At 43.1% G+C, this 12,505-nt stretch overlaps 1 protein-coding gene across 7 annotated transcripts in view; it reads right to left on the minus strand.

The window, feature by feature from the left end:
* Window positions 1–3,971: 3,971 nt before the first annotated feature.
* Window positions 3,972–12,505, minus strand: part of LOC116948376 (serine/threonine-protein phosphatase 2A 56 kDa regulatory subunit gamma isoform) — a 34,086-nt gene continuing 25,552 nt past the window's right edge. For 4 of the 7 annotated variants that reach the window (XM_032964992.2, XM_076071354.1, XM_032964990.2 and 1 more), the window contains 4 exons: window positions 10,795–10,896; window positions 10,138–10,210; window positions 7,172–7,273; window positions 3,972–6,725 (listed from right to left, as the gene is read on the minus strand). In XM_032964992.2, coding sequence (XP_032820883.1) covers window positions 6,591–6,725; window positions 7,172–7,273; window positions 10,138–10,210; window positions 10,795–10,896 — 412 coding nt within the window. In that variant the 3' untranslated portion in view covers window positions 3,972–6,590. Of the gene's footprint in view, window positions 6,726–7,171; window positions 7,274–7,307; window positions 9,420–10,137; window positions 10,211–10,794; window positions 10,897–12,505 lie in introns of those variants that run through there. The other 3 variants (XM_032964994.2, XM_032964991.2, XM_076071355.1) reach the window with 2 other exon arrangements.

Consider the following 12,505-nt stretch of genomic DNA (forward strand, 5'->3'; position numbering starts at 1 on the left):
TTAAACGGCGAACCAACACACCTGAAGACGACCGTTTGAGTTATGGTCGAAACGTCGTGAGAATTTTTTTATTGTTTTATATATATTTTATTATTTTGTTGTTTCTTTTCAACGTGACTTTACCGAAAAAACTAAGAAAATGTGAGCACATTGTTGTGAAAGGAACTAAGTATACAGAAAAAATCAATTTGTAAAATATACAACACGGGATATTTCCTCTGCCTTTTGCAATAAAATGCACAAAGTGGTCGTCCATTTTATCCAATTTTATTCACTAAATGTTCAAGGGGGCGTCCATTTTATTCAATGTTATTAGCTGAAAATGTACCAAAGCTGTCTATTTACTCGAAGAATATTTGGCTCGGTTCCATGTAGATTTATTTGTCACCAGGAAAATAAACAAAATTTGAGTCAATAAGAATAGAATAGCCAAATCGTGAGCTATTTCTGGTGTATGTACTTCGTATGCCTTTTGGAATGAAATGAACAAAGGAGTCGTCCATTTTATCCTATTTTATTCACTAAAATGCACTGAATTGAATTGCGCTTACTTTTGACATCAATTGAATTGCGTTTGCTATAGACGTAATTTTTTTAAATTGAAATACATTTTAATTGAAATAAATTTTAAGATACAATGGCATGAAGAGGCTCAAATTTGCCCTTGAAATTAATACCCCTTAACATTTGGGTTTGATATTATTTTGTTTGATAATAATATCTGCATTTGTGCACACAATACAAAATAATGAACCCGTCACATTTAATAGATGACAGCTCGGGTCTCTTCAAGCTCTCACGGACGATTGTAGGAATATTTCGCCCTGTAAGCGCGGATGACGGGTGTTCCGCAAGCTGCTGGCAGGATGAATGTGGGAAGGGCTTGCACTGTGGAATTCGGGACTGAGAAAGGCGTCAGTGAATTTGCCACAGCCCCAAAAGCGAAGTTCGCAAATGAGATAATGTGACTTCCAAATGTTGGGTGCAATAAGACATATCAAGTCTCTGCGCTGTCTTTTGCTGATTTGACACCCAACAGCACGAGATTTGACTTCGTTGAAGTATTGTGACAACCAACAGCACGAGATTTCACTTATGAAAGGGAACGGACGGACGGACGCATTAATCTATTGCAGGCTGGTACACTCAGTTTACAACTTCGTTCCTACCAGTAAAAGGTGGGCAGCATATACGTGGATGCATTGAAGTACAGAACGATTGTTTATGTAGCCCCGCAGCAGCCTATAGCACCTGTTTGTGCGTAGTAGTGGTCGCCCATACAAGCCCTATCCAGATTGAACCCTGCTTAGCTCCCTGATCTGATGGGATTGGACTCGTATTCTTCATCAGCTGCATTGACGATTGAACCTCGCCATCAATAGGTCATCCCTAACAGTTCATCATACTCATCCTCGAAATTATGTTTTTCCATAATGCTTGTTTACCCAATAATCAATTTTCTTCAGGCCAGTCCTACCACGTTTTTGCAGTCTGTGGGGGTGATGATTGCCATGATTCCAATCGCGGGTACTTTTTTTACGTCACAAATTTGGAGAAAAACGTCGGCACGCACAATGGCTTCATGCTTGCGAATGACGCCACGGGGATCTTGGATGCGAAGCAGACTGCGTGTTTAAAAATGCATTCTAATCTATTGTAGTTGATACTCCAGAGGTGTATAATTATCGGGACGTCCGCAGGAATCGAAACGTAAATCCTCTGCAACGTGGAGCGGACGCGGAATCGCCGCCGATTATCATCATGGCACACACACACGCGCGATCATACGGTTTGATTTTTTTTTAGGGAAAGGGGTTGGTGGATCACGCCTTTTTTTCCAGTCCTAAATCGGCTCGACTCCCGAGGATGCAAGGAGATGCCTGTGCAGATACAGAAAAAACCCCACACGTTATCCTCGTGTTACGCGTTGTTTTCTCCCAGTATTCCTTTCACGTGAAGCCAAACTTCAAGCCAAACGTCCCAACGCACCAGAACCCTCCTGACAAGTAATCTCGAGACTGAATGTGACTTTCCTGCGTAATTAGCATTATTCGTCACGTGGCCATTAAATGTGGTGTATTTTTAGGTTTTTAAAGTCCAAGTTGTGTCACTTCAGGTGAGCTAGCAGCAGAGGGCAGTGTGCAGAAAAAGGATTTGAATCATGTACACGGAGCTTTGTGAGTAGCGTGTTTTACCTCCCGCTTGGGTGGCTTTTCTCATGGTCCATGTGACACAAATATGGTCAAGAGCCACGGCCCATTGGAGGCGAACCTTACTGACAAAATTCCATCTTGCGTCTCTCGACCATACTAATAACAAAAACACACACTTGAGTCCATCAACCTATCTACCATTTTGGATGAATGCTATCCACGCAGGAGCACCAGTAGCCATGATCAATTTACGACTTGATTAGGGCCTCCCCAAGCCGTTGCAGGACCGCGAGCGATGTTCAATGTAACAACGCATAGAGCCACGTGCGCACGAGCCGATGTAATCGCTCTATCTGCGCGATGGAAGTTCTCTTTTGGCATGTTCCTCTTCTTTGGCTGTAACTCCTTAATTGATCTCGATCATCGGTAATTTAAATATTATTACTGCAATTACAAAGTGGAATGACCTTCCCGCAGGGAGCACCCGTGGATGATCCGTGGACCGAGTGGGTGTGCGAGCAGATCGAGGCGGCCGTGGAACACGAGCTGGTGGAGGAAGGTCACGTCCCAGACCCAATCTTCATGCTCTAGGCCAGTGTTTTTCTCTAATTTCCAGACGTGGGGGGGGGGGGGGGGGGGCTACTTTCGCCAATAACACATCAGTGTGATGGTCGCCACGTATTTAAAATTATTGTGATTTTCCAGCACGATGAACATTTTTCAAATTTGTATTGTCGGGGGCTGCCCGTTAGGGGCCACACTAAAGGCCATCAGGGGCCACCAGTGGCCCGCGGGACTTGCAATGAAGAACACTGCTCTAGGCAATCATCGGCACCCTCACCGGTTGCATTCAATAATCGATTACGAGGGCTTCTGCACACCGGTATGATTATCTGACCATACTTCACCATTCCAATCAGTGTGGTTTGAAGGCAGGCACCAAACGTGGCGATCATAAAAGTGCTTTAGAACAGTGGATTTTCCTGCATGTAGCCCCAAAGCCTTTAACAAGCTGGTATGACCACCTATTTATCACTATCCAGCTCAAGTCTGCTTGGCTTCTGAGATCGGGTACATTCCGAGTGATTGTCACAGGTGGCATTAATATACATGGTAGATATTTAATTACATTACTGCAAGGTAGACCTTATAAATGCCACATGAGCAGACGGCCATAGTAGGTATACAATAATACGCGAGTTTTTTATGTAAGTTTATTCTGTAAATGTAATGACGATCTGTACAAAATCGGAAAGCGTCTTATAATGTCACGTACGTTCATGTGCTCAATTAAAAGCACACCAGGGTACAATATATGTACAGTACAACGATGGACTGCAGATTTGGGGCCTGCAATCGAATGAAGTTTCAAACTAGTATTATATATTTTTTATTTTCGTGAACGGCATCTGCAGCATCTGGTTTAAGTACGGCAGCGCTGACGACAGTTTCACACATGAGTGGCCACTCTTATCCTTGGTTAGTTTATAACATGGAACACACAAGCCCGAATGACTGCCACCAGAAATGTGTGACCTTGTAAAGTGAGCGGTATATTACAACACAACATCGCGATAGCATGTGCAAAAAAATATATACTGTTTATACGTATGTCACAGCGAAATTGCTTTTTCTCAGGCCAAGCAAATGTGTGGAAGCAGACAAGCGAGCGAATGAAGTTGTGTATGCACGATGAATTATCCTCCACCCCATTAGACACTTTACACACATTACTCAATCAAGGTACAACGAAGCAGAAAGAAAAACAAACCAACCTACTTTTCGTTACTCTGTTAAAAGGAATAAACACTTTGCATAACTATTTCAAGAGCGTTTATTTGCGTGGCACATCACGGATGATTCGCGGTAACTGCAGCAAGAGGACGAACTAGCGCGCTGCGGCAAACACGATGCTGCAAAGGGATCCGCCGGTGCACTTTGAAGTTGCTAGGCGAGCGCGAGAGGAATCTTCGAGGACCTAATAAACGCTTGCCTTTTATCACAAACTCTATTGGTGGCGGTGGTGTTTTATGGTCGGAACAAAAGAAAGTTAAGTCCCGAGCGTGCACATATCAGACCAACTGTTGTCAAATGGGACTCCAGACATCGATGACCAACTCTCACCAGAGGATCAGTCTGCGAACTGTGCTGTGGCCATCAGATGCATTCACTCAATGGATGGCTGACCTCTTAATACAAAACCCACGTCTTTTGCAGGCAATGACCGTCGATTCCAGTGGCATTTAAACAGGCCTTAATTTCAGCCAGATGTCCTCTGGTCAGCGACCCGTTAAATATTTGTCCAACCACCACATCACATCCGATAGATCTCTATGGTTGGAAAGTCGCATACCAATTCGGTGTACCAGCTAGAAATGAAGCCCTGCTTGTATTTCAAGCCTTTGTCGTGCTACTTCCTCCTCAATCGAGACTCCAGTTGGTGAAGATGGCTCTCGGCTCGTATCACTTGACCCGCTTCATGGCAGTCAAGCAACGTGTCCGTTATGCTGTGCGTCTGTCGATGAGCCTTAACAAGGGTGAAAGTGGCAAGCAGTTGTTCATGCTGCTATTCTGCCACGAATTATAACGGTGGCCACATTTCCAACATTTCTGGGCAAAAAACGGATTCGCACTACTGCGGGGACTCCAGTTGATGTGTAGAGCAGTTGTGGGTTTTCCCACAATGTTGCAGCATAATTTTTTTTGTTTACTTAATCAGATACTATTCGACAACCACTGACACCTGCTGACTGGCAAGCACGTGTCACAAAGTATGCTGGACATCGGAGGCATGCAAAGGTCCTTAAGCACTGAAGCCGAGACGCAAATCTGAGCAATCAACACTGGTTATGGACACTGCTCTCCATAGCAGAGAGACCATATCCTTGGCACCAAATGATGATTGACACTGGTGGGTGGAGGGCAGGCGTGTTGGCACACGATCCATTGTCGCCTCAAGATACGTGGGCCACATCATCTGGACAAAGCGTGGACTGTGGACAGGCGAGCGTGCCATGTAAAACGGAACACCTGTGCACAGCAACGATGCACTTTTTTTGTTTGAGCACCGTAAATTGTGTATTCAGGCATCGTGGACACTGTATTCCTGTCACAGAGCTTCGCGTATGAAAACGACTGACTGTACATACTTGAGTTTGTGCTGCCAAAGGACCCTGATTAGAAATACTCCAGCCCCCCCGCGCCCCCATGCGTAAAATCATAGCTACAAAAAAGTTTACTGTTGGGTTAAGGTAAATAGTAGTAAGGAAAATAGGATATTAACAAGTGATTTCGCCCTACAGCCGCAGTAAACAAGAGAATGCAAGTTAACTAAGTGTAAAACGAGAAATTAAAAACATAACATTTACACACAAAGATTCTGCAACTGAAATTAGGGCACGAATGAGTCGCCACGCTCTAACTCCTCTTGCAAATGTACGTCACCACTCGCCTGAACAAACTCGCTTGCCTGGCAATAACCGTTTAGGTCGGCACGGAACCTTTATTACTGTTAAGATAAAACAAGTTTCCTTTGCACGCATGTACTGCTTTTCAATAATCAATACTGAAAATAGAGCCAGACTTCAACGGGTTAATTTTTTAATTAATTAAAAGGGTTTTGATTAAAGGATTCATGACCGAGACGCGGTCTAAAAGCCAGTGGTAGCGACACAACGCCAGGGTTCAACTTTGCGAGTGGTGAATTATTGAAGCTTGCAAGGGCTCGGCTTTCAAGGTGGGTGGTGGGGGGAGGGATGGTGGGGTTGAAATTGGGGGGGGGGGGGGGAGCAAAGAAATTATCACCTACAAACTGTACATATGGGGAAAACTCCACCAGCAAAGTGAGGGGAGTTCACAGTAAAAGCAATTCATACAGCTGTGGAGCAGCATGACCGCATTACAATGCCGTCGTGTTAAATTTGGGCTTGCCGGATGACGTTATCCTCTTTCGGCAAAAGTGTGTCACTGCCACTTACAAGGATCGTGGGTGGGGGGGGCTTTTAAAAGTCTTTCTTGTAGGCCCTTCTTTGTCGTTCCCTCTAGCACCGCCTGGGTCCCCTCGGCACACGTCCAAAAGAGCTTCAGTTTTCAAAATTCGAGTGCAATCTGTTTCGGTATAAACAAGATGACGCCTTCCAGTGTGGAGAAAGATGTCACCGCAAAAGTCCCCCATTTGGAACACCGAAGTGCTGTTACCTCCCTTAGGACCGCTGGGTGACCACCTTTCTCCAGGGCAGCCGGCCGCGGGCAGGCGAGTGTGGGTGGGGCGGTAGGTGGTGGGGAGGGGGGGGAAATAAAATGACACTTTCGGAGAGTTCTTCATTGAGCGTGGAGACGAAACCCCAACGATCGCTGGTCAGAATTTGGCCCCTCAGGGCTGCGAGGAAGAGGAGTGCTGGCAGCCAGAGGCGCTGGGAGTGGGAGAAAGGGAGCAGATCACATGGCCTCGGGTGAGGTGGACAGGTATTCCTCGGCACGCCTGTGCACCTCCAATGCCCGCATGGTTGACATGTCCTGGGGAAGCTCAGACTTCCTCCGCAGAAGCACCTTCTTCCCTTCGCCTTTCGAGTTCTGCACATCGCCAGCACACACAACGTGAGTGCAGGGAGATACGGTCATTAAAGTGGAATCCTTTTAACTTTTAATCAGGATGTCATATCCTAACGAGTGAAATGGATTAGAGAAGGACAACTGGGCATAAACGTTATTTCGCAAAATAAAATATTTTATTGGGCATACAACTTGGTTCACATTTTATACACACATACAAGCATTTGTTAAATTAATCGTTTATAAACATGGGAGGGAGGGAGGGGGGAGGGGGCTGGCTTTCATTTCTCTGCCCGAGTCAAAGGCACAGATGTACAAAAATGACGCATTAACCACTGCACCGCTTGCGGAAGCACAAAACGCGACTACAAAGCGTGCGGAAGCGGGCTGGTCATGCATGGCCCTTTAGGACCGACTGTGCCGGACAGTGCGCCCATAAGAGGGCTTTTTGCCAGAACGCTGCACACCTGCACCTGCACCGCCTCGGTCTCCATGCTTTTCTTGAGCAGCATGATGTCTTCTGAGGACGGGGTACCAGTCTCCATGGACACAACCGCACCGTTCAGGTCCTGCGCCGGATCACAACGGGCTAAGGTTGACATCTGTGTTCGGCAGGACCCCCCCCCCCGCACCTGCCCTCGTGCTTGCCCAAAGTGCATAATTAATTATTAACTCGCTCGCCCACGCCGTAGAAACACCATTCGGCACCTACGGACATGGGAGTTGGGCAATGTAAAGGCGTATTTTTCGGAATTTGTTCATTGGTTCAAAAGCAAATACACTCATAGCTTGACTTTAATGGGCTCGGGTTGGCTGTAATATCAGTGCAAGAGGATGATTATGCCTTTACTGTGCCACGCATACACAATATGAAAGTCTAGTTTACGCCACCTGTACTTCACCTTTTGCATTTTTATGAAACGTTCATGCAGGTTAACACTTTTTTAAATTAATGTGTACTGCAGAAAAAAAACACCCAACAATAACACATTTAAATTCAGGGGAGTGAGGTGGCTGAGAAGTGAGAGCATGGAACCAGAACTGCCGAAATCCTGGATTTGAATCCAAGCAACCACCCAGATTTAAACTGGGTTTTGGAGTGGAATGAGTTGATGGTCTCAGCTCATTCACCCATTGAATGCACCCAAATAACATTTAATGTAACACTTAATTTGGCTAAATTCCAGCTTTGAGAATAAAAAAGCAGTTTCACTGTCATCCTACACAAACCAATCTCTCAGAAAAGTGCATGGATTTTGCACATTCTTTTCCATGTTCTTTGTGATCCAAGTGTTATGCCAGGCAATATGCACAGATTATAATTGTTTTGTAGACACTCATCTTTAGTTAATTATTTTTATCCCTTTTCACCTTCAATTAATTGCCCTGGATACACACTTACATTTCCCAGATATCTCCCTCTAATATTTCTCCAGTTTAAATAAAAGATTGATCCAGTTTAAACAGCGACTTTGATTCAATGATTATTTCCTCTTGTTCAGTGAACTTTATTCATGGCTTTTGTTTTGCTCATTTATCTTTCGCCCCACTTTGCAGCCTTCTTTGGTATTTCTTCAATAATTTCCTGTATTACTTTACTTTTGGTTGTTATAATGACGATGTCATTAGGGAATCTGAGATGGCTAATTTTTCTACAATTTATAAAATCCAATTTTCAGAAAATATGAGTGGATTTGTGAATAGCCTTGTTTGAGTCGCCTTCCACTATGAATTTTGTTACTTCCTTCATGAAAATATCAGTGTAGGTTGTTAATATTTTGTACATTGTTTTTATTTCCAAATATTTGTTATATTTAATGCAGGCCTTGATTTGAGAACTTAAATGACTATCAATTTTCATTGCGTCAAGTACTTCTTTCAGTCTACAAAGGCCAAGCACAATGGTAAATGATATTAATTAGTTTTCAATTTAAAATCTAACATATACATGGGTTTTATAATTTTGCTCCAATATCTGGTCCCGCTTCTTTGATGGTGTCTACAGTTATAACATGGTTTGCTGCTTTGCAAGACCATGAGATATAGCCATGGCTTGGAAAGGCCTTAATTCAGCAGTGGATAGATCGTGGCTGTGGATGATTGAACAAGATAGCAACATAATGCTTCGCAGAGACAGAATCATAAAACCAAGAAATCGTAACACATGACACAGCGGGAAGCACATTCACCACTCGTTACAGAGGTTCACGGTTCGAATCCGTCGGCCGCCCTCGTTATTACTGCGGTGTGCATCAACCATAAAAATAAGTGCCATCGACTTCAGAGTGGACGTAAAAAGAATCCTTGACATTATTCGCAAGAATGTGTGCCGGCATTCAAAGGGGTCAAATTATTACATTTACCAAAATATTTCTCACTGGGATTATACGTAGCAATCTTCACTTCCTAGCGGGGAAAAGTTGGTTAGACCCTCCTGAAAACAAGTCATGAGACTCCTTGAGGTTTCCTTCGGTAATCAGGCCTAGTAAAAAGCCAAATGAAACTCAATGTATAAATAAATAAACACTTTAACTCTTATTCTTAGCGCTTTCGGTAAAGTCACGTTGAAGAGAAACAATAAAATATATATAAAACAATAACAATTCTCACGACGTTTCGACCATAACACAACGGACCTGGATCTTGTGTTTATTCAAGATTTTGGAGATCTTTTTTGTGATCCCCGCAATGTAGGGTAAAGTGATCTGGTTCCGTCTGTAAAAGATGTGATTCCGGACATACAGTACCCTGGTGTCTACAAACTAAGTTGCCTCTGTGGTAGTAGTTACATTGGAGAAACCAAACGCCATGTCTCGGACCGCATTTGTGAACACAAAGCAGACCTTAAACACGGTAGGACCAACACCTCGGCCGTGGCAGATCATTGTTATAATTCAGTAGGCTCACAAGACATTGACTTTTCCAAGACAGAGGTTCTTTGTAAGCCAATTGGCTACCATGAGTGATTCGTTCATGAGGCTATCCACAAATACAAGCACAGAGACAATTTCAACCGAGAAGATCGATTCTGGCTTAGCAGTCATTGGAAAGATTTGATTAACCATTTCAGGTCTTAATTGATTGCTCACGCTTACAGTGGCTTTCAGACAGCATACATTAATTTTTTCGTCTCCCCCCTCCTCTTTTCAGAACATAGATGGACTAGTCCTTCTAAATAAACTTCCAAATCGCTGCGCGTGGCGCTGACCTTTTTATAAATAAATAAATACACCGTAATAAAATAAATTAATGCAAACCGACATACCTGATGACGACCGTTTGTGTTATGGTCGAAACGTCGCGATAATTTTATTGGTTTATATATATTTTATTGTTTCCCTTCAACGTGACTTTACCGAAAGAGCTAAGAATATGAATTACTGCAGTCACGAAAGCTTTAAATCAAAACTTTAACTCTTGCAACAAATTATACCTGAGGATTCGATTTGGCGAGAATTTCTATCTTGTACCAGGCTTCTTCCCTCTCTTTAAACTTCATTTTCTCTCTGCAAAACCACAAATGTTAAGTGTTAACAGTAACAGGAAAATGCACAGTCCTTGCTACTAAGCCTTTACATTTTTTATGTTTTACAAGAGACGCATGGTCCTGCTTGGCCTGTCGAGTTTATAGTTTTAGACAATGGTTATTACGAAAATATAAGGTAGTACTGTATTTAAAGTCACGTGTCAATCCACTGCTGGATGAGGGTCTCTCCACACTGCGGGCCGTGAGGTTATTGACCATACTTCACCACGCTAGTCAAGGTGGCGTTGCATAGATGAGTGCAGAGAAAAGTACAATTGATATTGCTGCACTGCCCTCTGCTGCCCACAATAGCAGCCTGGAAAGAGCCAACACTAACAATCAAACATAATACCGTAAAAATATTTTGAAATCACCCCATCACAGAGATGCAAAAAAAACATGACTACATATCACCGTGACCTGTTGTTATATTTACTGGATGCGTTATCAGTTGTTCCCAAAAGCCAATAGTGGTGTGTGCCAACCGATAAAATTCTGCAAGGGGCGGGTAGTGTCATATAGCAGTGTAAATAAACTCCGAGTAATCACTCACGGCACACTTACTTTTGCCTTTCCGCTTTGTACTGCTGAGTGCAGTCATCAAACAGCTTTTGGTTCATCTCCATGAAAAGCTTCAGCGCATTATAAATCAACCCGTGGATGGTCCTGAAAATCAGTGTATTGCACAGAGCACTTCGTCAAAACAAACAAACCGAGCAACACCACTGACGAAACCTGACATTTTAGTATTGTTTGTTCAACTACTAGAAGGTAAAACATAATGTGCATCTTGTACAATAGAAACAGCATGAATAGGAATGAATGAACACAAGTTTACAATGCCCTAAGAAAAATGTAAATATTGAGTTGTCTGCTTTGCCCAACTGCAAGAAAGAGATCCAAGCCTAAAAATGCAAGGGTTTAATTTAAGAATAAGGACTTAAGGTGCCTAAAATGCCACATTCCCTCAAAGCACCCTACTAAAAAATATAACATAAAAACACGATTTTCACAGGGGAAAAAAAGACAACAAAATTAAGCCGCTTCCCTAAACAGGCATCAGTGGTGACCTATCATACCAGCCAGATAAACTGGTTATGAGACAATGTCCACTACACAAACAATCGGCAGCGATTGAATTAACGGCCCTGGCCACACCCAGTGGGGATTTTACTGAAATACCTGCACTACCTCATCGCTGTGCACTCTGCACTAAACACTGACCCCCATGGACATTGACCATATTCTCAACTTACCCTATTTTGGGGTTTCATGGCACCCAAAGGCACAGCAAAGTGGCTCATTTGCTTAAATTCATTTTTCCAAACTGTGCAACCAAAAGGCTGTAAAAAAAGTTAATCGGAGAGTGAACGGCTCATTACTGCTTTAGCCTCACGAGCTCACCTTGTGCACTTATTACGTGAATATACAAATGTAAGTCATTGGCTACGAAACGCGTTGTTAAAGAAAAGCTTTAAAAAATTCTTACAACTATTTGAACGGTTGGTTGTATGCACAACAGCGAACCCTTAAAGGCGTATAAAGTGTTTCAAGAGCCACTTCCAAGCACAAGAAGTGTGTATGATTTCCCAAACTATAAAATGGAGAGCGCAATTTATGAATTCTGGGGGTTTGCCGGTCTCTTAAAATTAGTTAGTCATACAAATGATGGCCAATTTGTTGACTCCAGTATATAACATTTCTTTGAAAAAACTATTTGTATGAAGACCAAATTTACATCATTTAGAGCTTATAATGTTCTGTATGTTGCCTTTTTACATTATATGTAAAAAAGGCTAGAAAAACAAGAGTTAAAACAGGAAAAATAGCAAGCCCATTTCAAAACACAACCCAATGGTACAGTAGTTACTGGACTGTAGGGTACGAAACTTGAAATGCCTGGCACGTGACATTCCTGTGCAGCATGGAGACGAAGCCTAACAACAAGCCAGCATTGCTTTGCACGAGGTTACATTTTTGACTTTTGAGAGTGCGATTTAAAATTAATTTTGTGGGTCGCACAAAAACACCCCATTGCAGTATATGGGACCACCTTCTTTCAGGGACACACCGTTCTGATATGACCTTTTTTTAGTTTGCGGTCAGAAATTATACCGAGAGCCGAGACAATCTTCATCGGTCATAAATGTGACACTGGTTAAAGCAATAGGGCAAAGGTGCAGCCCTGCAATGTATTGCTCATTGCACTGCTGGCAGAAGGGCCTGTGCTGGAGATAGCATCCCTCATCAAGAGGGTATTTGGTCAACTCTTCCA

Source organism: Petromyzon marinus, chromosome 33 (genome assembly GCF_048934315.1).
Source record: "Petromyzon marinus isolate PM22_M1 ecotype Great Lakes invasive population chromosome 33, UKy_Petmar_22M1.pri1.0, whole genome shotgun sequence".
In the NCBI taxonomy this organism is placed as follows: domain Eukaryota; kingdom Metazoa; phylum Chordata; class Hyperoartia; order Petromyzontiformes; family Petromyzontidae; genus Petromyzon; species Petromyzon marinus.